The sequence below is a fragment of the Suncus etruscus genome, chromosome 7 (assembly GCF_024139225.1).
Source record: "Suncus etruscus isolate mSunEtr1 chromosome 7, mSunEtr1.pri.cur, whole genome shotgun sequence".
In the NCBI taxonomy this organism is placed as follows: domain Eukaryota; kingdom Metazoa; phylum Chordata; class Mammalia; order Eulipotyphla; family Soricidae; genus Suncus; species Suncus etruscus.
In genome coordinates this window covers 45,391,256-45,417,970 of record NC_064854.1, presented here as the reverse complement: position 1 = coordinate 45,417,970, position 26,715 = coordinate 45,391,256, and the positions used below count along the sequence as shown (strand labels likewise).

At 37.4% G+C, this 26,715-nt stretch overlaps 1 protein-coding gene across 1 annotated transcript in view; it reads right to left on the bottom strand.

Annotated features, from left to right (window-relative positions):
* The window catches only part of SMYD3 (SET and MYND domain containing 3), an 834,473-nt gene that overhangs the window by 674,041 nt on the left and 133,717 nt on the right, over positions 1-26,715 (bottom strand). Inside the window, exon 2 of the mRNA XM_049776664.1 lies at positions 2,246-2,309. Within this exon, the coding sequence (XP_049632621.1) occupies positions 2,246-2,309 (64 nt within the window). The remainder of the gene's footprint in view (positions 1-2,245; positions 2,310-26,715) is intronic.

Sequence of the window (26,715 nt, the reverse complement as noted above, 5' to 3'; positions counted from 1 at the left end):
TGGAAAAAACATTCATGGCACTACTTTATTTGCAATAGTACAAATCGTAATGTCACAAAAGAAAAGAGAAGGGAGAGAATAAGAGAAAGAGAGAGAGAGAGAGAGAGAGAGAGAGAGAGAGAGAGAGAGAGAGAGAGAGAGAGAAGTAAATGCCTGTCCCAGAGGTGGGTGGAGGCAAAAGGGTATCAGAGAGGGGTGAGAGGAAAATGGTTGACAATGGTGATGGAAAATGTGCTTAGGGAACTCCAGTGCCACAATCGTTAGCACACGATACTTATATGGAAAATGTGCACTGGTGAAGGTTGTTTTACACTGTATGGCTGTAAATCAGGAACAATTTTATCTGCGGGGAAAAAACTGTATTATGAACAATCTTGTAACCATGGTGTTTAAATAAAAATAAATAAGTGGGGCATATGCACAATGGAATACTATATAACTGTAAGGAAAGATGAAACCATGCAGTTTGCTGCAACTTGGATAGAAATTGGAGCTGATAAGCTAAATAAATCAGAGGGAGAAAAACAATCTCACTCATCTGTTTACAGATAGGGAAATATTACTTATAATATCAATTGATAACAATTAAACTATTGATTAAAAATATCAAATTGAGGGGAGTAGATGACACACAGGGTGGGGGTAGAGGTGGCTCTTAAACACTCTTGTGGTAGGGACTGGAGGTTAATAGAGTACATCAAGACCATAAATGTCAGCATCACTGTAAACACTTACCTTAGCTAACCATGAACCATAAACCCCATAGGTTGATTCTTAAACAAAAACTGGAAAAGTATTGATTATCTTAATTTCTTATTTTCTCATGATTATCTTATTTCTATTTCTTTAAAACAATTTTACTAAGATTTTACTTTACGCTAACATTAATTTTAATTATTACTATAGACTTTTTATTACTTTAAAAAAATAAAATATCCCTTCAAACAAAGTGGGGGTGGAGGCGGTGAAGAAACAAAAAGTTAAGGCATTTGTCTTGCATGTGACTGACCCCATTCCATTTCCAGCACCACCTCTGAGTACTGCCAGGAGTGATTCCTGAGCCAAATCAGAAATAAATCCTGAGTATGAGAAAGTATGGGCTTAAAACCAAATATATATAAAGTAAAATTTAAAAGAATATAAATTACCATACTTACTTCTTTTCATTATTTCTGATAAAAATGACATGATGCAGCACAATTAAAAACTTATATTGATTGTTTTCTAACTTCCTTTTGGAAAAATTGATTAGTACTTGGCTATTATATTCTTAATATAGCTGTGCTTTTTATATTTTACTAACAGAAGCCTGTTAAAATGTAGTTTTTAGAGCAGTAATAAAGTATACTTAAACTATCATGCATGACAACTTTCAATCTGATTTAAGACTATTAGGTTATATATATATATATATATATATATATATATTTCTAATATGAGAGCACGTGAATTATGAGATTATTATTAAGTTAATTTATTTTAATATAATCCAAGTAGATGTATTATAATTTCAAAGGTGAATAAGAAGTAGGCTATTTACATTAATAAAAATATATTTTATACATATTTGAGAGGCTATGATGAAATCTATTTTAAAATGTGACAAGTTCGGGCTAGAGTGATAGTACAACAGGCAAGGTGCTTGCCTTGCATGTGGCAGAAGCAGGTTGGATCCTTGGCATCCCATATGGTTCTGAGCAGTAGCAGGACTGATCCCTGAGTAGTAAACCCTGAGAATTGCCAAGTATGGCCTCAACAGCAAGCAAACAAAAATGTGACAGAACTTAATTATTTTTATCTCTCAAAATAGGATTAAGGTCACAAAACATGAATAGGAGTGTATAAAAAAAATAGGAGTGAATATTTTCCATATTTTGTTTTTGATTTTTTTGGTTTGATTTGGTTTTTTTGGTGTTGAGTCACAACCAGCAGCACTCAGGGGTTACTTCTGACTTGGAGCTCAGAAATCACTCCTGGCAGGCTCAAGAGACCCATGTCCATATGGGATGCCAGTGATCAAACCTGGGTCAGCTGCATGCAAGCAAACCTCCCTACCTGCTGTGCTATTGCTCCAGCCTCAATTTTCCATATTTTGTAATTAAAGAAAAACACAGAGCGCTAAACTCAAAGATTATCTAAAAAAAAAAAAAAAAAGAAAGAAAATAAATAGCACACTATATATAAAAAAGGACAAAAAGAGCAGAGAACTTGAAGGTTTCACATAGGGCTTGCAGAGCATTCTTACCTGACACTTAGCACTGCAGTATTTGGCAACCTGGCACTGAGAGCACCGCATCAGCTTCTCCTTCCTATTAAAAAATAAGTCAGGTTAGACAATGAGAACATATACATATACAGTTATGGAAGGAAGCATATAACAACATATTGATATCAATTCAATTTACCACCCCCTCTATATTATTCTTAATAATTAACTTTCAAAGTGATGGCATCTTTCATTTGCTTCAATGTGAGACATACACAATATAATATTCATTTTGTAATTGTGGTAGTAAGATATACATAAAATTAACTGTTTAAACTATTTTTTTTGTCTTTGATTTACACCCATTAGTGCTCAGGCCTTACTCCTGGCTCTACAGTCAGGGATCACTTCTGGAAAGCTTGGGGTCCACATGGGGTACCAGGGATGGAACCCAGGTCAGATGTGTACAAGATAAGTACCTTACCCATTATCTTATCACCCTAGCTCCTAAACTATTTTAAAAAGTATAGGTCACTGAAATTGAGTGCATTTACACTACAATAAAACCACCACCACTAATAATGTTTTTATCATATATTTAATTAAAATACAGCTTCCCGTTTTGACAAAAAAAAATCTACTTAAAATATTTTAATTATTCCTTTTGAAATTCAGAATCTAGTCCATCAATTAGTTAAAAATATCTCATGCCCATCAAATATTTTTTAAATATGTTTTAAAAAAACAAGCATTTTCGTGTTATTTATACTGTTAGGCACATAAAATTTTCTTATGCTACAGACATTTTTTTCAAATATTGGTCACAACCTTTCCTTTTGCTATTTCAAATAAAATGGTATTGGAAACTTTCTGTCTGTTCTTTCACTTCTATTTTGTTTTAACTTTTTTTTTCTTTTTTTAAAAGTAATATATTTATTTAAACACCTTGATTACAAATATGATTATAGTTGAGTTTCAGTCATGTAAAGAAAACCCCCCTTCACCAGTGAAACATTCCCATCACCAATATCCCAAATCTCCCTCCTCCCCACCCCTGTACTCTAGACAAGTATTTTGTTTTAACTTACTGGTTTAATAATTACACACAGACAAGGAAATTATATTTAAATTTCATTAAATTTAATTACTACTTTAGACAGGGGATTAAGAGGCTCTTAAGTTATGAGCCACCAAATCATCTAGGGTAGGGGAAATTAAGAAAAATTAGTATTATAAAATAAAAAGAACACATCTGACAGTAAAAATTGACAGTAACAAGAAACAAGACTAGGATAGTTCTAAGGTGGCAAGAGCATTAAATGCATACTATAATGGACATGGGTAGAATACATACAAAGTATGTAGGAGACCCTGGATCTCATTCCCAGCAATACATACACACACATACACACACACACAAAGAATCAATAAATAGATTAATGTAAGTGGCAAAACAAAGCATGTTTCTAAGTATTTATGACATACCAGATACTGCTCAAAATTCTTTCCATTCATTTGCTCACATTTACTCACATCATTACTCATACACTCAACAGTCTCTCAGAGTAACCAATCTTACAGAGTTCACTTTAGAACTAGTTCAGTTTTTAGCAAGAAAAAAATAGGTGAAGTACTGAAAATTAGCTATGAAAACAGTATCTAGTAGAGAATTTCCAACCTCCAGTTCAATGCCAGTCCTCAGAAATTTCCCCCCAGTTAGAAAGCATTATTATCATCTGAATCATGTTGCATTAGAATAATAAGTATTGCGGGGCCGGAGAGAGAGAGCATGAGGAAAGGCGTTTGCCTTGCATGCAGAAGGTCGGTGGTTAGAATCCGGGCATCCCAAATGGTCCCCTGAGCCTGCCAGGAGTGATTTCTATGTATAGAAGTAACCCTTGAGCACTACCGGGTGTGACCCAAAAGCAAAAACAAAACAAAACAAACAAAAAAATAAGTATTGCTATATAACTATAATTACCATTATAAGCTTTTATTTCTGCCTTAAAGATCTGCAAAATATTTATCCTACTTTAGTCCAGAGGCACAAGAAATTTAGGGAAACTGCTGAAATAGTATATCTGGTGCAATGATGATACTAAGGAAGTAAGAACAGAATCTTTAAAAAAAATATCATAAAGTGAAACCACCAGGTGTCTTAGCCCTAAAAACATGATTGAAAGATAGAACGTAGCACACAGGAAGAGATTAAAAGTTTATTAAAAGTCGAAAGACATCTAACCTCCAACTCATGCCACAAACCAAACTAAATCTGGATCAAAAATTCTATTTTTGGTGGGGAAGGGAGGTCACCCACACCTGGTAATGCTCAGAACTCACTCCTGATCCTCAGGAATCACTCCTGGTTGGTTTGGAAGAAAATAAGGGATTCCAGGAATCAGACCTAAGTCTGCCATGTGCAAGGCAAGTGCCCCACTTGCAGTAATATCTCTACAGCCCACTGCTTCTGAACACTACACAATAAAATATTAACAAGTGAAAACTCTGTTTAATTATCTCAAGACCCCCCCAAACAGAGACCAGAGGTTAAAACTAATTATTAGATATGGAAGTGCCCAATATACAGCAATAAAAGACTTCACACCCCAAATTAAGTACCTAGTAACAAATGCACCCAGTCTCATGCTAATCAATGCACAAATAACATATACATAGGGGAAAATGACCAATACACTAAATGTATACACCCTTAAGAAGATATCAGGACCTTTAAGATGATGCCTGTAGGGGCCGGGAAGGTGGCGCTGGAGATAAGGTGTCTGCCTTGTAAGCGCTACCAAGGAACTGACCGCGGTTCGATCCCCCGGCGTCCCATATGGTCCCCCCAAGCCAGGGGCGATTTCTGAGCACATAGCCAGGAGTAACCCCTGAGCGTCAAACAGGTGTGGCCCAAAAACCAAAAAAAAAAAAAAAAAAAAGATGATGCCTGGAAAGTGATAAGTGCAATATAAATTTCAGTATTACTTGATAAAGATAGCGTCCTCTTCAGAAACTCAAAGGTGAAGCTCTTTAATCTGCGTGATCAAATGTAATACACAGACCCTGACATCTGCCATATGAATGTGTATTCCTTATTCTTTTTTTTTTTTTTTGGTGGTTTTTGGGCCACACCCGGCAGTGCTCAGGGGTCACTCCTGGCTGTCTGCTCAGAAATAGCTCCTGGCAGGCACGGGGGACCATATGGGACACCGGGATTCGAACCAACCACCTTAGGTCCTGGATCGGCTGCTTGCAAGGCAAACGCCGCTGTGCTATCTCTCCGGATTCTCCGGATTCTTTATTCTTTTTAAGGACCCACAAACCATTTATAAAAAGTGCCAACATACTGAAGACAAAGCCTCAAAATCCCTATGAATCAATATCTTATAAATAATTTTCTCCAACTACAAAAAATTAAATTGTAAATCAGTACAAAAAGAAACTCAGTAAAATCTTATATTTGGAAAAATTTTAAAGCATATTTCTATATATGAAGAATCACAATGGGGCCCGGAGAGATAGCACAGCGGAGTTTGCCTTGCAAGCAGCTGATACAGGAACAAAGGTGATTGGTTCGAATCCCAGTGTCCCACATGATCCCCCGTGCCTGCCAGGAGCTATTTCTGAGCAGACAGCCAGGAGTAACCCCTGAGCACCGCTGGGTGTGACCCAAAAACAAAACAAAACAAAAAAAATTACAATGGAAATTAGAAAGTGTATTCAATAAATTTCATATGCTTCAAACTTGTGAGATAAAGCTAATACAGGTACATAAATAGCTTTAATTTTGTAATATATAAAATGGTTATGTTAAATGAAAAACTATACATGCCTATTAGGATTTTAAGTATTAAATTATGGAAACCCAGGCCAGAGAAATGATACAGAAGTTAAGGTTGTAACCTGGCATATAGTCAACTGATGGTTCACTTCCCCTAACATCACCCCAAAACCACTGAGAGCAACCCCATCCTCTTAGCAAAAACAAAATATAGCACCACAGAGGCTGCTCAAACCCTTTTTCATCCAAAAAATAGAAAATCAAGTAAAGCATTAATAGGAAATGATAATAGAAAGTCAAATATGTGAAATAAAAGACAACATAAATCTAGAGAAGACAAAGCCATAAAAACAATTATTCTCAGTAAATCTCTTCTAAGATAATTTAAGAAATAAAAGAGAAAATTCATAAATAGATTAGAAATAAAATAGAACTCGGGATTAAGCTTCAATTTATAAACAAAGAAGAATTCTGAGAAAATAACAATATTTTAATCTACTTGATGGCCTGTGCTCAGAGTTTACACCTGACTCTGTGTTTTGGGATCATTCCTAGTGGACCTCAAGTGATCAGTCTCCACTCTAGAAAACATTATTAATGAAGTATAAAAATCTAGAGAAAATAGAGATGTCATAAAAATACTATTTTCACAAATTTCAGAAGCATCCTGTGTGCAAATGAATTCTATATCTCAAGCGTGTTCAGACCTGGAAAAGCAATCTAAAGACAAGGATCTGGAGTGTGTCAATGGGAGAGAAACAACTAATTTGATCTATTTTCCACCTCAATTGGGAGATAAATTGCAGTACCCCACCTCCATCTTGGAGAAGATACTAACATTATTTTCTAGCAAATTAAGTGTGATGTTTAGATGTACCTTTCAGAGAAACAAAATGAACTCCCTAAAAGTTGTTCATACAAACTCTTATAGGCTATAAACATAGTCTTAAATCAGAAAACCCTTAGTGCCCCAGATCCAATGGTTCATGGAGTATATATACATTAAATCTCTTCCAAGTAAAGCCTAAGCCATAAATATTTCTCCAACCTATGCAACTGAAAAAGTGAAAATAAAACAAAAACTAAAGCAAAAGTATTTGTTCTTTCAGGTAAAATAATAAATTATGGGGGCACACTGCCTCTACAAAATCAGAAAGTATATAAATTGGCTCCTCAAATCTACCTGTCCTTTGGTATAAAAAAGAAAATGTACCCACCATTTAGGAACTCTGCCCCAAAATAATAAGCTCAGTTGCCAATCTGGAGGAGAAAATTTTTTGGAAAGGAGGTTGTTTATGTGAAGTTTCTTAGTATGGCAGCAGAAAAATCATTCCTTCAATAATCATCCTGATGGAAGGCTCACTAGTCAGGCCCAGGCTCAAGAACTCAGAGAGCAAAGAAGACTGGCAACCAGAGAGGAGCCACACAATTACTACAACCAAGAGGGCAGTGTGTGTCCCTGCAGCACTCTTTTACACCTGAATATTTCAAAAAACACAATTTAATTTTCTGAATCTTGACTTGGGGGATAACTGATTTGCTTTTTAAAAAAATAGTTTTAAGCAAGTTCTCTAAATAGAATTTTTTTTTCAGGTTAGAGGATGATCCATGATCTGAGGGAATGCTTTGCATGCAGCAGGCTACACCACATGGTCCCCCATGCACTGACCCCCCCTCCCAGCAACTCCTTGAAGAACTCCCTTAGCACAGAGGCAGAGATGAGAATAACCTCCAAGTAACTCCCAGTGCAGCCCAAAGAAACAAAATGAAAGAAAATGTTATTTTCACACAGTTAAGATATCAGATACTCTGTGAGCTATAAGGAACGCTGAACACCATAATGAACAAACTTTTTTTTTGTTTTGTTTTGTTGGGGTTTTTTTTGGTGGGGGAATGAGGGGACACAACTGACTGTGCTCAGGGTTTATGCCTGGGTCTCTGACATGGGTCATTCTAGTGGGGTTTGGGAGACCATATGCCAGGCAGAGGATGAAACTAAGATCTAGCACATGGATAGCCAACCACCTTACTTCCTGTACTGTCTCTCTGGTCCCAGACCTCCTTATTCTTAAATTTGTTCATGGGCAGGAGAAACAGTGAAATGAGAAAGGCACTTGTCTTCCATGTACCAGACCCAGTTCAATTTCTACCATTATAAATGATTTCCAAGCCAGTCAGGAGTCACTCCTAAAAAAAACAAAAGTAAACACCACCAGGTGAGGCCCAATCCCCCAAAAATATTTTAAATAAACATAATTTTTAAACAAAAAGACAATAGAAATGTTTCCTCATAGAAATTTGATGTTTATAAATATCCTCAAAATGTCAGAATCCTGATTCAACAGAAATAGTAATGCCATGTAACTAAGCAATTGAATTTTTCCCTGAAAAAAAAAACTGAAGCAAATGAAACTCTACAATATTAAATATTAAAATGAGATTACCCCAAATAAAATCACGCAATTCTCTGACCAAATAACATATACTAAAAACTGCTGGAGATCCTTTGGTATGAATATTCATGGAAACTTCCTTTTTTATCTGATAAGGTAATTATGTTGATTTGGACCTAGAGGTCTTTTTGATATTAAAAAGAATTTCATATTCACCATCCACCTAAATACAAATGTTTTTTTAGCACAAAGTAGCACATGCAGTCAAAATAAAGCAGATTCTTAACATGGGAATTTCACTGGCATTTAATTCATTTATTTCATATTTAAATATAAAATGAAACTTCAGGGAAGGGGCCGGAGAGATAGCATGGAGGTAGGGCATTTGCCTTGCAATGCAAAAGGACAGTGGTTCAAATCCCAGCATCCCATATGGTTCCCCAAGCCTGCCAGGAGAGATTTCTGAGCGTAGAGCCAGGAGTAAACCCTTAGCTCAACCGGGTGTGACCAAAAACAAACAAACAAACAAAAAAGGGGGTCTAGAGCAGTGGTGTTGCGATAGGGCATTTCATTTGCCTTGCAAGCGGCTGACCTAGGACGGACCACAGTTCTATCCCCTAACGTCCCATGTGGTCCCCCAAGCCAGGAGCGATTTCTGAACACAGTAGAAACCCCGAGTGTCACTGGGTGTGACCCAATAAAGCAGAAGTTTTTAGAAAAAAAAAACAAAAAACTCCAGGGAAAATGAGTCTATGATCCACAGGCACTATCTTTTCCTTGAAGAGAGGCAGGTAGAACTTACTTGGCTACTTCCCTTTCCACATTCCTCTGTCTCTTAAGTTAAAGCTAGTGTCTCCTGAGACTGTCTTATTAAGATAAGGAGATAAGAATGAGATGGGGGATATTGAAAGCACCAGGCAATCTAGTAAATACAAGTAGTAATTTTTTTTTCAATTTTGGTTCACACCTGGTGGTACTCAAAGTCTATTCCTGGCTATACTCAGGAATGACCCCAAACAAAGCTCACTGCTTTGTGTGCTGGGTTTCAAACCTGGCTGTGATTGATGCAGCTGCATGCAATGCAATATAAATGCCTTACCTCCCGTACTCTCTCTGGCCCCAATTGATTCTTTTAAATCCACCAACATGAGGGACACTGTCAATAGATAACGGAAATGGCTAAGGGGCAGAGGTAGCAAACCTATAAAAGGGAACGCAGATCATGCAGTTTTCTTTTTGACCACTCATTTGTGCACAGGCAGAGGGCAGGGATGCAGCAATTCTCTTCCAGGTGGCCAGAGAACAAAGCAAAGTCAAACAGACAAAGAACACCTACTGGCCTTCAGAGGCAGGCCAGAGACACAGTGATAAAACTATAGAGCATCACCAACAGACCAGAACAGCAGTGAATGTCAATAGAAAGAAGCCATGAGAGACTAGCATGAGTCACACCAACTGGTACTCAAGGGTTATTTCTGGCTGTGATTTTGAGGAATAGAATCAGTGTGATACCAGCGTAAACCACAAAAAACATGAAAGGAACCAACAAGCAGCCAGAGTGAAACCTGGAAGTAGAATATCAGGGAACTGAAAACTACATTCTTTTTCTTTTTAAACTGAAAACTGGTCTTTGATAGAAAGCATATAACTGTAGGAAGGGATGGGGGTGTAAGATGGAGAGGGGGAGACACTTATAGGAAGAAGAAAAGCTGACAATGATTAATGGGTGTGCTGCTGGAACTGTTTTTTGTATGTAATACTGCCATTATTGGTAGCATGAATCAGTACCTAAAATAATATTTTAAAATAGCCCAATACTGTTTTTGTTATAATACCATTATTTACAAAGTTGTTCATAATACAGTTGTTTTGGGCAATCAATTAATATTATGTTATTTAAAGCATTAAATAAATACCTATAACTTCATAAGCATCCAGAGTTTTGTGTGCTAATTTTATATATAAAAGTTAAGGGCAGTACATCTGGTAGGGTACTTGCCTTACACAAGGTCCACCCAGATTTGATACCCAACATGTCACAGGGACCCCCTTGCACCACCAAGAGTAATCCAAGGTGCAGAACCAGAAGTAATCCTAGAACTCTGTTGAGTGTGGCCCAAAAAGCAAAAAAAAATTCAGTTTAGTGCTAACAGTGTGTTACCTATTAAATACAAATTTCAGTCGCTAAATTGACAAGTGGCCATTGTATAGTGATCCCCATGTAATTCCTAAATAGATGACTGTGGTGAGGAACCCACAATAAAGGTAGAATATATATATATATATATATATATATATATATATATATATATATATATATATATATATATATATATGTATCAATGGTCTACAACTCAAGACGATTCTTTGAGATGTGGCACAGACTTTAGGATTGAAATTTACTGGAAGAAAATCAGTATTTTCTTTTTTTGTTTGTTTCTGAACCACACATAGTGATGCTCAGAAGTTACTCCTAGCTCTGCACTCAGTGAGCATTCATGGTGGGCTAGGGGAATCATATAAGGTACCAGGGATCAAACCCAGGTGGGCCAGATACAAGGCAAATGACCTCCCCAAAGTTCTATCACTCCATTCCCAAAAAATGCTATTTTTTACTAAAGCAACTAGAAGTGAATAGAAGAAGACAGTGGGGAAATGGTGAAACAGCTGTTTGTAACTAAGGGTAGTTTAATGGTTTGGGGTTCAAAATTTTCAGTTCAGGTGCTACATTTGATGATCGTCTCCCAAAAAACTCTATTAAAATTCTACCTACCAAAGATGACTTGTTATAAAGTGTGATCTTGTAGTGGTGTTGAGGTCATGATGGTGGAAACTCATAAATGGGATTGTTACTGTCATAAAAGAGCTTCATTTGCCTTTCTCCATTAAAGACACAATGAGAATATGACAATATGAATGAACCTACAAGCACAACCACTCTGGCTCCATGATGTTAGAATTAGCCTCAGAAATATGAGAAATAAATTTCTTTTTTTTTGTGTGTGTGGTTTTTGGGTCACACCCAGCAGTGCTCAGGGGTTACTCCTGGCTCCACGCTCAGAAATTGCTCCTGGCAGGCACGGGGGACCATATGAGACACCGGGATTCGAACCGATGACCTCCTGCATGAAAGGCAAATGCCTTACCTCCATGCTATCTCTCCGGCCCCTTAATTTCTTTTACTGTTCATAAACTACTTACTCTGTATATTTGGGACAGCAGTCCTAGAGACTACAGAACCACACCCACTCCTTCCTCTCAGTATAACTCTTTTTTTATGTTTCTTTTGTTTTGTTTTGTTTTGGGGCCACACCCATGGGCGCTCAGGGGTTACTCCTGACTATCTGCTCAGAAATAGCTCATGGCAGGCACAGGGGACCTTATGGGACACCAGGATTTGAACCAACCACCTTAGGTCCTGGGTCGGCTCCTTGCAAGGCAAACACCGCTGTGCTATCTCTCCGGTCCCTCAGTATAACTCTTTTAGCCTCAATTTCTTCCTCTCCAAAGTAGAACTAGATGAAAATTACCAAAACGTCTGATTAGGTTGTTAGGGTCCAGAGTTGAAGGACAAAACAACAAATGGAATAAAGCAAAACAAAACTTTAATCTGTCTACCAATAGCTCCAAAACTGGCTAGCCAGGGCCATCTCACAGAAGACGAACTCCACCCAAGGTCACAATCTACTTTATATAGGGTGGGGAAGAGGAGGTTCTAGCTTCTAATGATCTTTAAAATGACTGGCTGCTATCCAGAGTACCCTTCCGCTCCCTCAGGTACTTCCAGATAGGCTATCTGGTATGGCCAAATATCTTGGGGTGGTATTACTGAAAACTTGGGCTTGAGAAAGAGAAGCCTAAAATGTCTACAACAGGTGGCCTTTTGTTTGTTTGTTTGTTTTACAAAACGGTGTTCCTTCTTGTTTAGAACCAGGGTCCAACAAGGTGAGATGGGATCTCATTAAACAACACAGTGACAAAGTACCTAGCACCAAGTTAAAACTGAGGCTGGTAAGTATATCTTCTAGATGGTCAATATTATTTTGTCTATTTCTATGTTATTTTTGTAAAACCTGGCAAAGCCACCAGGTGCCTACATGTCTGATGATTTCTGTGCAGGCACAATACTCTATGCATAGAAATGTCAGTAGACAAACCACATGGCAATACTTCAGCCTTATTCCTGGCTCTCTATACAGTTGATCACTGTGATGCAAGAATGAAGCTCTAGTTGGCTGCATTAAAGGCAATCACCCTACCCATTGTATGTTCCAACCCCACTAACACCACTTTTAAAATCCATAGGTGAAGCGGGAGTTAGAATGAAATTAAAGTTGTTAACAGGTAACTCTTCAAAGAGCACCCTTAAAATTGATGAGGGCAAACTAAAGGAAAGAGGAAATGCTCCGCACACAAACAATTAACTGATACTACTTTCTGATACATAATAATTCTATTTGAAAAAAGAATTTATTTTTTTGGTTTTTGGGTCACACCAGACAGTCAGGGGTTACTCCTGGCTCTATGCTCAGAAATCGCTCCTGGCAGGCTCAGGGGACCATATGGGATGCCAGGATTTGAACCACTGACCTTCTGCATGCAAGGCAAATGCCTTACCTCCATGCTATCTCTCCAGCCCCTATTTGAACATCTTGACAAGCACTATGTGTTTTACTGCTAAATCAACATTCACTAAAGTGTCTGTTACTATTACTTTTAATATTTTAATAAAAAAGAGAACATTTGTAGGTACAGAAACAACTTAAGAAAGAAGTCTACCAACACAGATTGGTGAGCAGCTTTGAATACAGCAGGAATAGGAGTAACGTGAATTTGGGTGTGGGAGGGTTTTGTTTTATTTGGGAGTCACATCTGGCAGTACTCAGAGTTTACCCCTGGCTCTATGCTCAGGTATTACTTTTGGCAGCAATTGGGGGACCATATGGGGGAGCCTGGGTAGACTGAGTGCAAGGCAAGCACCCTACCTGCTGTCACTATTGCTTCAGCCCCTAGGGGGTCTGGTTTAATGCCCAGCAGAGAGAATAGCATATCAACTTATACATATTCTAGTAGTTTTTCAGGAGCTCATACATATTCATGAGAGAAGGGTGTGCATACACAATCCTTAAAAAAAAACAGCTAACCATTCTCCCTCCACATATGCATTAGCACGCAATAAAGAGTACTTGACTGCTCAGTACCCTCCAGTTAGGGGTCTGGAGTCCTTATAGTACAAAAACAAGTATTTTAATTTAAGCACTATTAAATATTGCTATCACTAAGGTTTCAATAACAAGGATTGTTGCACCACCACAGTTCCACCACCACAGAGCCAGTCTCCCTCCACCACTGTCCTGGGTCCCCACACATCTACTTCTGAACAAGCCCAATTTAACAAATTCAATTCTATAGGCATTCTTAGTCCTATTACATTCCCCCCACCCCCTGGCCCAGTTCTATTACTTTTAATTTGATCAGAAAAAAAAATCTCATGGAGTCTGATTCAAGAAACTAAACGTTTTACACACGTCTCATCTGTGGGAATTAAAACCAGAAAAGACATTTCCATGTACGATAATATTAAGAGGCAATTATAATTCTAAACTTACATTGTTTTACTCAAAGTAATGTCTATTACAAGTTAGAGGTAAAATTAACATTATACAAAAGGACAGATTTTAACTTTTCTTATTATATAGTATTTCTCTACAAAATTAAACATTATGTTGCAGGCCATTCTAACACAAAATAATTGAAAACTGGTGTCTTAAAAGTGTTTCTGAGACAATACGTAGAAGTAGAATGAAGCAAACTGTGACCAAACTGAATCATAGAAGAGGGATTCGATTTAGTGACATTTGTATTTCTAAAGAGACAATCTCTTCATCCTAGTCTAGTAATAAAAACTCCAGTAAGTATTCAATTTCCCAAAGTCTTCTTAAAATCTAAAATAATATATGACAATGAAGATATATTGTTTCATATCTAAGAATCCATAGCATAAATATCATATAGCATTTATATAAAAATAAAAGTACCATCAGTAAAATTTCAAAGAAGGTGCAAGAATAGTGAGCAGCAAATTTGTTTTGTTTTGACTTTTTGGGGGTTCTCCATTGAAAGCAAGTGCTTAGGGGCTCGGGGGAGGGGAGAAGTCTTTCCTGTGATTCTCTGCTGCCTACACTAAGACTGGAGAATGTTGCATTGATAGAGCCTGGCGGAGCTGGGGGCTATTACCTGGGTGACCCAGTCACCGCATAAGGGCCTACAGGACCACACTTAACAATTCAAGTACCACGGGGTGTCAGGAATTGAATCCATGTAGGTTGTATCCACCTTAACCTTGTACTATTATTTTTAATCATACTCCATGACCTTTCCAATGGCAAAAAATATTCACCTTAATTTAGTGCCAGGAAACATTTTGTCCCTATGAATGAAATATCTATACTGCTTCTTTCTCCTAGTTGGAAAATGAAACTTGTCAACACCATATTTCAACTTTAGATTTATCAGTAAATAAATCTAAAGATAGATTCAACTAACTATTTTGAACTGTTCATTTCAGATGCCTGAAAGAATCTTCTGCAACCTTAACAATTTGTTCTTTTATTTTATAATTAAGTATATTACTGTGTTTAACTTTTAACTATAAATTAACTCAAGTTCACTTGGGAAAGAGGCAGTCATGAACTCTTAAATAACTTATTGTCAATTTTGGACAATAAAAAAAAAAAAAGCATTTCAAGTTTATAAAGGAAGTTGACTATGCTGACCTTAGCACAAAGAACCTCAAAAGAAGCTTAAAAGACAGAATTTAATACTATGCATGTCAGTGCATTAAACTAATTATAAATGTCTAAATGCATTGTACTGTACAGAGAGAACCATCATCAGCTGAGAGCCAGTCAGAATAAACTAGGATTGAAGCCAAGGTTTACATAGCTTCATGTTCCTCCAATACTATAAATATCATCACCCTTGCATATTTTACTTATCAAATAGTCATCTGTTTGAGACTATCCTGTAATAAAATGTAGGCATCAACCCAAAGTCAACTACAAATCATTTGCAACATAATTTAAATTTACTTAATCAGAGAATCATAAGCATTTTCTCCCAAAATTTAGATGAGATTTTAAAAGAGAAAATAATTATCAGAGTATTGAAGGCTAAAAGAGCTTGGGAGAAAAGAACCCACAAAATGGGAATTAGCAACATAAAAAAAAGACATTGCATTTGTGCTGGAATTTGAAGGGAACAGAGCTGGTAAATAGAGCAGAAAAATCCTGAGAGATTTCTTTTAATCCTGGTAACTTAATTTATCACTCTACAAATACAGGTAATATATAGTTTTCTGTCCCTAAACTGTTCTATCATTTTTTTAAAAAATAATAATAATGACTATTTAAATGTTTAAAAGATGTCTCATACATATTTTTGTAAAACTGCTTCTTAAATTGTGAGATGAAATGAAGCCAAATTGTGAACATTTTTCTTTGATAAAGATGGGATAATTTTCTTCTTTGTATAAAGCCAATTTTACATCAAATGATTACTCATATAACCAATAAGCATAGTCCCATACATATGTAGGATTTAAGAAAACTAAAAGACATTATTGTAATAATACCCAGAGACAATAGAGATGAGGGCTGGAAGGACCAGCTCATGATATGAAGCTCACCACAAAGAATGATGAGTACAGTTAGAGAAGTAACTATACTAGTAAGTATCATGACAATGATAATGAGTGAGAGAAGTAAAATGCCTGTCTCAAATACAGGTAGGAGGTAGTGGAGGAGGGAGATGGGGTCATTGGTCATGGATAGTTGCATTGGTGAAGGTGGGTGTTCTTTTTATGACTGAAATCCAACTACAAACATGTTTGTAATCATAGTGCTTAAAGGTATTATTTAAAAAAAGAAAAAAGAAAATGTGCTACATTTCATAATGAAATACTATGTCCAGGAGAGATGAAGTCATGAAATCTTCCTGTACATGGATGAACATGAAAACTATTATGCTAAGTGAAATAAGTCAGAGGGAGATGGTAGACACAGAAGAGTCTCACTCATCGATGGATTTTAAGAAAAATAAAAGACATTATTGAAATAATGCCCAGAAATTAGGGCCAGAAGGACCAGCTCACCATATGAAACTCACCACAAAGAGTGTTGAGTGCAGTTAGAGAAATAACTACTTTAACAACTATCATGACAATGGTAGTGTGTGAACTAGAATGCATGTCTCAAAGATAGGCAGGGGGTGAGGGAGGAGGAATATGGGGGCTATTGGTGATGGGAAGGTTGCACTGGTGAAGGGACATACTTTTTAATGACTGAAATCAACTACAAGCATGTTTATAGCCATCGTGCTTAAATAAAGATATTTTTAAAAAATATATTTACTCCTTGCTCTTGTGGTCAGGTGCCCCCACCCCCGTAGAGTTTCATATGCAGTTTCAAGGATTAAACATGGGTAGGCCATGTGCAAGGCAAGATTACTATCTCTACACCAGCATTTTTCAACCACTGTGCTGCAACACACTAGTGTGCCATGAGATATTGTCTGGGGTGCCGTGGGAAAAATTCCAATTTCATCCATAACATGCAGCTTCGGCATGATTGGTCTATTTGTTAGCCCAAGAGCATGTTATGAACTATAAAAACTAAAGACAGAGAGAGACTGATAGCTGTTGACAAAGAGCTACGTGTAAGTCTTTCTTTGATTCCTGACAGAATATCAGCTTTCTGTTTAGCCATACAGACCCAGGTTTCGCACTGAATAAGTAAACAGAAATATGAACAATTACAAAATAATAAAGTAATAATAAAATAATTTCTTTGTGTTTATTTGATTCCTATTCAAGAGAATTACTTTATATATATATAGTCAATATAGGCACAGAATTCAGTATTTTTAACAATTTCTAATGGTGGTGTGCCTCGTGATTTTTTTCATAAAAAAATGTGCCTTTGAACAAAAAGGTTGAAAACATCTCTCCAAATCAAAAAGGTTGACACCATCTCTTCAGCCTTCTAGTTAATTTTTGTGCTTTTTGCTGATGGTTCTATTTAAAATGTCCTAAAAGTATGCTACAGTTCCACTTAGTGTTAGTGTAAGAAAATTGTAATGTGCGATTCCAGATAAATTCTGTTATATAAGTTTTGTTCAGTCATGAGTTATCTTGTCGTTAGTCTTATTTCAGAGTTAATAAATCAATAATGTAAATAAGATGTCATCACATAGAAACACAGATAAAACAACATTATGTATTGAGTCAACAACAAAATTATTGTGACCTGGCCCAGAGGCATAGCTCATGGCTTAGAATACCAACTTTGCCTGTATTTGATTGGGAATTCAATCCCAAACTAGTTGAGTGAAGTTGGAAGAAGAGGGACAGATACAGAACATTCTCTCTTGATTGTGGGACTTAAAGAAACAGAAAAAATTAGCAACAAAGGGCTGAAGGCAACACAATGTGAGTTTGGGTGTGTGCTGGGGTCTTGGAGAAGGGTACACTGGCAATGGGTGTAGTGAAGTTATATGCATGAAAAACCATTTTTTTTATTTATTTATTTATTTGGTTTTGATTTTGGTTTTTTGGGGGGCCACACTCATTTAATGCTCAAGGGTTACTCCTGGCTAAGCACTCAGAAATTGCCCCTGGCTTGGGGGAACCATACGGGATGCCGGGGGATCGAACCGAGGTCCTTCCTTGGCTAGCGCTTCCAAGACAGACACCTTACCTGTAGCGCCACCTCGCCGGCCCCATGAAAAACCATTTTTAACAGTATTGTAAGATACAGAATCTCAAGCCATCAGGAGCCTTCAGTGTGATCTCCAGCACAGCACAGTCCCCCAAGTAGGGCTGAGTGTACGCCTGAAGGCCTCTATGTGCCATCATGTATGGCCCTAGTGACCCTCAGGCTGAGCATTGAATCTTCAAACCACATAGATAAGCTGAGACTCATCAGAGTGGTTTTCAGATTACCTCAAATAGGCAAGAACAATAGCACAACAGGAGGGCACTTGCTTTGCATGAAGCAGACCCAGGTTCTGTCCCTGTTATCCCACATTCTCCCCAAGCCAGCCAGGAGTTATCCCTGAGTGCAGAGGTAGGAGTAATCCTTGTGTGCCACCACATGTGGCCTCAAAACCAAAGAAACAAAGAAAAAAAATAGATCAACACACACACACGACCACAAAAAGATGCATTGCGTGGCTTATGTTTATTGATATTAATATTAGAGGCTGAAATGTACATTTTAAAACTTATTAATTCACAAAATAATTATAGTTTGAATATTGTTTTAATATAAATGAAAAAGTCCTAGAGTTGGTGGGGGGATGGTGAGGCCTTTCTCAGCTTGGCCAGACTCCTACACCCCCCTGGCAGGTCTGAAGGTTGCAGGGTGATGGCGGACAAACTGACAAAGCAGTCAGATGAAGTTCCAGGTTTCAGCCAGCTTTATTTCACAGATCTATCCTAATCACCATGTACATTTTCTATCATGGCTTCTATGCTACACCATTTTTTTTCTTTTTTTTTTTTTTTTTTTTTTGTTTTTTTGGGCCACATCCGGCTTTGCTCAGGGGTTACTCCTGGCTGTCTGCTCAGAAATAGCTCCTGGCAGGCACGGGGGACCATATGGGACACCGGGGTGTGCTACACCTTTTCCAAGCAGCCACTTCTCTGGCTCTATCTACCTCTGTCTCCCTTTCAGCTGCTTCTCCAGGCTTCCTTGATGACTGCCTCCCTTTGCTGATGCTACTGCTGATGCTTCTTTGCTGATGCTGAATTACTGATACTGAATCTAATGCTGAATCCTTTGCGGACTTCTAACTCTTCTTATCCTCTTTCAGGGGATAATTTAATTTAAATTAAAACAACAAATGACACTCAATCCTTGGACTGACCCGAATCCTGGACTCAAGAAGAAGACCTCAGCGATGGTGTTGTGACTTGAACCTTCGGTGGATTATCACCATGACAGCCCCCTCGAGCTGGACTGAATGTGCTGTGCCTTTCACTGGAACATCGGTGAACATGGCTCCTGTTCTGAATGGCTTCATGGTGCTCTGGTCTATCTACCTGCATTTCCTACTCTGGACTGTATATGCCAGGCTCCCTAGAGATTCTCTTGTACATATGCCACAAGAGGGGAAGAGTGCCTTCCCAGTGGTGACAAGTTCTCAATCTAAATGCCTTCCCAGAAATGATAATTTATTGTTTACAATTGGCACTAAATTAGAGAGACCCTCATCTCCTGATAATTGTAAGCCAGTTACCATCTCTGCAGACTCAGAGTCTGAAAATGGCTCAAATATTTGCCTTATTTTGCTGTTGTTTTATTTTTTATTTCATGCACAGTTATAATAGTGTTAACAGTTATAGCATTAACATACAGTGTCACTGCACCTCTCACAACCAAAGTGCAGGAGGTCACATTCTGACCCTGTTGATTCCACCACAAGAAATACCCCTCCATTCATTTCTCCCATACATGCCCCACCCAACCCATTCCTTCCAGTAACCATCACAAAGATCAAGAATTTAAAAAGGCAAATAGACTTTCCAATAAAAGTAAATTACTGAGGAGCACGGCTCTATTTTACACTTTTGTTAATTTGACGTCTACCTTAACAAATGACAGCTATGTTTTTTTTGGTTTTTGTTTGTTTGTTTGTTTGTTTTTGGGCCACACCCGGCGGTGCTCAGGGGTTACTCCTGGCTGTCTGCTCAGAAATAGCACCTGGCAGGCACGGGGGACCATGTGGGACACCGGAATTTGAACCAACCACCTTTGGTCCTGGATCGGCTGCTTGCAAGGCAAACGCCGCTGTGCTATCTCTCCGGGCCCTACAGCTATGTTTTAATATATGCTCTGGATTCAATCTGTTGTATTATCAAATGTAATATACTTTCTAATGAACTCCACTACATAGAGTGGAAAAGGTAAATCACTCTTATATTATGATAGAAAGTTTTCATCTTATTAAATCCCTAAGAAAGATCCCTTTGAGAATTCCCATAAGTTTGAGTGAGAACACCACTTGGAGTCTTCTACTGCTTTAGAGAACATCCTAGAAGATGTAGTAAGAATATGCACCTTTCCCTTCAGGGACACGGATCTGACCACGTCAGGTGCACAGGTTCTTGGGCTTATATCACCAGGGCTTCTTGGAAGAGTGTGAACACCACCCCCCAAACTTCCTTCTTCCAGGTTACTAACAATTGAGTACATGCCCCTAAAAGTCATAGTATCAGTAACAGTGCTTTGAATTTCTGGACAATTTCATTTGTTTGATACTGTTATCCCTATAGAAACACACCAATTTAACAGAATGGACAGCTAACAACAAATGCTTACTAAACCTTCTGCCATTATATTAATGACTTCCTTGGAGAGACAATAATTTTCACAAATGTTCTTGCTACAATAGTTTGTCTTTCTTTTTTAAACTTTCTTCTAGATCTTTTTATTCTTGTTGCTTATATTTTCAATAACTTTGCTTTCACTTATCTGGAAACAAATGTATTATGGTCAACTATGTCAACTATTAGATGCATTTTCTTTAAGGAAACTAAAAAAAAAAAAAAAAAAGAATATGCATTTCACTCTGGACAAGAATTGGGAACTAAAAGGAAGTAAAGTGATATAAATGATGACCCTTCAGTTTTGCAAACCACTGTGCCTAATAGGAAAACAGAGGGAGAAAGAGAAATGAGGGGAAGTGGAAGGGAGAAAGAAAGGGAGAAGAGAGTCTGCGTTGGAGACAATTTAGGGGTTGGGAGGAAAACTGGGAAAAGAAATTGACACTGGTGAAGGGTTGGATGTTGGAACCATTGTATGACCAAAACTCAACTATCAACAACTTTTAACTAAGTATCTCACAGTTATTTAATAAAAACAAAAAAAAAAACAAAACAAAAACAAAAAACAAAAAACTTTTTTTTTTGTTTTTTGTTTTTTGGGTCAAACCAGGCAGCACTCAGGGGTCACTCCTGGCTCTACACTCAAAAATTGCTCCTGGCAGGCTCAGGGGACCATATGGGATGCTGGGCTTTGAACCACCGCCCTACCTCCATGCTATCTCTCCGGCCCAGACTTCCTTTTTTTTGGTTTTGGTTTTAGTGACGCTCAGGGGTTATTCTTGACTATGCGCTCAGAAATTGCTCCTGGCTTGGAGCTATACTATGCAACAGAACTGAGGTCTTTCCTAGGATAACACACGCAAGGCAGACAGACGCCTTATAGCTTGCACCACCATTCCGGCCCCAAAATCCACGACTTCTTAACCTTAATGCTCTCACTTTAGTTTCAGTCACACTGGTGGGTGTGAAATGTTATTTCACTTTGCATATATTGGAGCTTCTCTTAAAATATGCTCCAGAATTTGAGGATCTTTTTGGGTCATTTACCATTTATTCCCTGTTCATGAAATTTATTCATTTTCTATGGAACATGTTTGTAAATTAATTTCTCTCAAAGTATATATTCATTCCTCAAGAAGAAATTCACTATAAAAATATTAAATAGCAGTTAAATCACTAATGCTGGAGGTGCTGGCCATAAATTTCACTCTAATCTATCTTTTTTGTTTGTTTGATTGGTTGGTTTTGGTCCACACCCAACAAAGCTCAGGGGTTATTCCTAGCTCTGCACTCTGAAATTTCTTCTTATAGGCTCAGGGAACCATATGGGATGTCAAGGATCAAATCTGGAATGGCTGCATGAAGGCAAAAGCCCTACTCATTGTACTATCACTCTGGTCCCACTACATCACATTTTATCCATTGCTTTAGTTTGTATTATGTCTTAGAGCCACATCCATAGTTGCTCAGTTGCTCAGCACATCATAGTTGCTTATTTCTGGTTCTCCCTCAGGGATCACTGTTGGTAGTGTTCAGGGAAACATATGGGGTACCAGAGATAGAACCAGGTTGATCATGTGCAAGACAAGTGACCTCGTTGCTTCACTATCACTCTGGCCCTTCTCTGAGTTATCCTAAGGAATTTGATTTCTTTAAACTTTAAACCAAAGTAAAATGAGAAAGTCAATTTCACTTAGTAGAAATGTAAATAAGAATAAATAAGAAAGTTTAAAATACAAAAACATACTATTTGGTTCATAGAAAGTATTCTGCAAATATTACTCATATTATCATCCTATTTTATTATTTTTCTAAGAGATTTTCTAAAGGTCAAAATAATTACCTGGCTATTACTGAAAATAATTTAAATATTTCTCTGATAGATATTTTAAAACATTTAACCATTCTAAAAACTTAGATTTTTATAAATCCTTGACTGTTTATCAGTCCTTAGAAATATTTATCAGTTACTTTTAAGGTTTCATGTATCCAACTATGAAAACTACTGAAGAAAAGAATTATAACAATACAAATTATTACTAAAATATTCATAGCTATAATTAAATGGTAACTACTTTTTAATTTTATAACCCATACATGAATACAATTAAAGTAATGATTTTGAAAAAGTTATCATTTTAAATGTTTTAGAAAGCTAATATAACCACATAAATAATAAAAAAACTTGTATACATTTTTGCCATTTAATAAAAAAGAATCAAAGAATCTCCTCAAAGATTCAGAAAATCTCCTCTCCAATTCATTAGGCTGGTATTGGCAAATCTTTCAACATTGGAGAAAAAGATAATTAACTCTTTTCAGGTAAGCTAACCATCTTACTAAAATGTAATCTCTCTGTTTATAGCTCATTTACAATAATCCTTAGAAGATGGAAATTTGCAATTCATCAACCTTGACTAAACTAAAAGAATCCCGATCACAAATTAAAATACCTATTCCCCCAGAGAAAATAAGAAAGAAAACAATTTTTAAAATGTCATTACTCAAATAGTTTGTTATGAATTGTGGTGTTTCACATTGTGAATTTTAATTATTTTTCCAATATAAAGATATTTGGAATGGGATTGCTCTTCAAGCCCATGTTCTGCCTTCAATATGTATCACACTTCCTGGTCTCTATGTTTCTGCTTTTTTTTCTGGAGAAGCCCATGTTCTTTCTTGAAAACATGTTTCCTCACTTTCTATCCCCTCTTATCTTTCTAAGCAAGTTTCAAAGAAAAGAATCCTGTATCACCAAAAAAAAAAAAAAAAAAAAACATGTAGGGCTTTACACACATACATATATAATAGCATAAATATATGCACATGCATATCTTTCCTATCTTTACTTATTTTTATTTAATGGGCCCATAAATATTACTAATTAAGTTTTTTGTAACAGAGACTATGGAAAATTTTAAAGAAACAAGAATCAACAAGATGCAGCTCTTGCTTACAATTACAGAGACAAAGAAACTGCATTGGGTATGTCTCCACAGTGCCTTGCACATTAGATGAAAAATGTTTACTAAGTAAATAAGTATATTTATACCTAAAACTTACAACAGACTCCTAAAACCAATAAATATTGGTGGAAAACAAAGTGAAATCAAATTTTTCCAAGATAGTTTCCCTGACGTTGCAGCATCTTTACATAATATAATCTACTGTAGCTCATTTTACTTCTGAGCTCTGTATCATCTCAAACAATTAGAATCTTCACCTTACTAAAGACTATAGGATACTGATATTGTAGTAAAGATAGAAGTGTATTGACCTCGAGGTCAGAGAGATAGTATAGAGGTAAGGCTCTTTTGTACATGAATAATTCAAGTTGGATCCCCAACACCACATCTGGTACCCCAAGTCCTGCCAGAAATGATCTCTAAGCACAGAGCCAGGAGTAAGCATAGAGCACCATCAATTTAATCCCAAAATCAAAGGAAGGAAGGAAGGAAGGAAGGAAGGAAGGAAGGAAGGAAGGAAGGAAGGAAGGAAGGAAGGAAGGAAGGAAGGAAGGAAGGAAGGAAGGAAGGAAGGGAGGGAGGGAGGGAGGGAGGAAGGAAGGAAGGAAGGAAGGAAGGAAGGGAGGGAGGGAGGGAAGGGAGGGAAGGAAGGAAAGAAGGAACGAAGGGAGGGAGGGAGGGAGGGAGGGAGGGAGGGAGGGAAGGAAAGAAAGAAGAGAAGGAGGGAAGGAGGGAGGGAGGGGAAGGGAAGAAGGAAGATAAAAAGGAAGGAGGGAAGAAGAGGGAAGAAGCAGGGGAGGGAAGGAGGGAAAGGGGAAAAGGGAGGGAGGAAGGAAGGAAGGAAGGAAGGAAGGAAGGAAGGAAGGAAGGAAGGAAGGAAGGAAGGAAGGAAGGAAGGAAGGAAGGAAGGAAGGAAGGAAGGAAGGAAGGAAGGAAGGAAGGAAGGAAGGAAGGAAGGAAGGAAGGAAGGAGAGATGGAGGGAGGGAGGGAAGAAAGAGGGAGGGAGGGTAAGGGAAGAAGGAAGATAAAAGGAAGGAAGGAAAGAAGGAAGGAGGGAAGAAAAGGAAGAAGCAGGGGAGGGAAGGAGGGAGGGAAAGAGAGGAAGGAAGAAAGGAAGGAATCTTGCCATAAAACATATCATGAATGGAACTGTAAGAATTATGCTAAGTAAAATAAATTAGGGAAAAGAAAAGTCATGATTTTACTACTATGTAAAATAAAAGAAATAAAACAAAAATCCCCTAGAATCATTCTGACAACAAAATGTGGGTTCATGAGGGGAAGAGGGATGAGAATTAAGTGGAACAGGTAGAGCAGGTGAACTGGGAAGTGGGAGATGAAAACTACATCTCTGGTGATAATCATGGTGTATTGTACAGATTTTAAGGTGTTACGTTGTACACCTGAAACATACACAAAGTCACAGATCAATATTACTCAAAACAAAACCAAAAAGTAAGATTTTAGTTATGCAAACAATCAGGATAACAATAACTACCAAAAGGTCTCAGAAAGAAAAAGCATTTTAAAAAAATATCCAGACTGAAAAAAGAAAAATACAAAGGTACTAGCAAATACTGAAGAAAGAGTCATAATCAAAAGAAAAGCAAGTAAAAATAAAAATGAGAAAGCAAAGGAAGTGTACACAGGTACGGCTCTTGCCTTCCTTGCAGTCAACCTCGGTTCCATCCTAATACTGCATATGTTCCACAAAGCATCACCAGGAATGATCCCTTAGCACAGAACTAGGAGAAAGCCCTGAATACCATTAGATGTGCCTTCTCCCTCAAAAAAAAAATTCGCTCCCCTAAATAAAGAATAAAAGTGATATTGATGAAGAACGAAGAATCACAGACAGCAAAGCTAAGTTTTCTTAAGAACTTGTTACTCCTAAAAACTTAGCACTGCTTTTAAAAGTCACATTTCCCCCTCAATTTTGAAATGAAAGTGGTGTGTTAAAATAGAAAATGCTTTAAAAATGTTTCTTACATTTTCCAATGTACATCTGTCTTTCCTAAGACACGGCTGCCATAACGTCTGGCATGCCTGAATATTTAAACTTATAGGATAAACTAAAGTAAGTTAAAATGGAATCTTCCACTCACTGGATGGCTATTTTACTGAGTTATATTTAGAGGTTTACTCCTGCATTCTTTACTTCCTCCCTTCCATATCTTTATTCATCATCAGCATTTGGTACAGAGCCATGCACATAGCAGACGCTCAATAAATATTTAGTGAATGAATTCAGATAGCTTACTCTAACTTAACGCTTATATGAGATGTAATATAACTTTGTTCACAGGCAAAAAAGAAAAAAAAAAAACAACTCTACCATCTCAATGATCAACTTTCAGTCTGTACAGAGTGCCTTGCATTTATCACTAGGCAAAGGGAGAAAAGGGGGAAAATTTGACTACTTTAAAAGTAAATTTTAAGCTTAATATTATCATCTTAGTACAATCTATACTATCTTTTTAGCTCCCAAAGAGAACACTTTTTGTTGTTTTTGTTTTGAGACCACTCCTGATGATGCTCAGGAGTTCTGGCTCTGTGCTCAAGGATCACTTCTAGTGATCCTAGTCCAAGTACCTTTTCAGCTGTACTATTGCTCCAGCCCCACATGTTGATCATTACCTTCTCCCCTAGAATCTACTATACACAAAAAGTAATGGAAGAGCTGGGAGAGATAATATATGCCTTGCATGCCATTCTCCCTGGTTCAATAGCCAGAACAATGTGGTCCCTGAGAATCACTAGGTATAACCCTGGAGGCCCAAGTAATCCCTAATACTGCAGGCTCTGAGCAGCACCACACCCTCCAGCCCATGCATGATCCATGGCAGAAGTCACCAGGCTATCTGATCATCACTGAGAAAGTCTCCCAACAAAAGTAAAAAGAGGAAAATGGATATATATATATATGGTTGGGGGAAGGTATGAACAAAATTAAATAATCTGTATCACTGATTATGCTTATCAA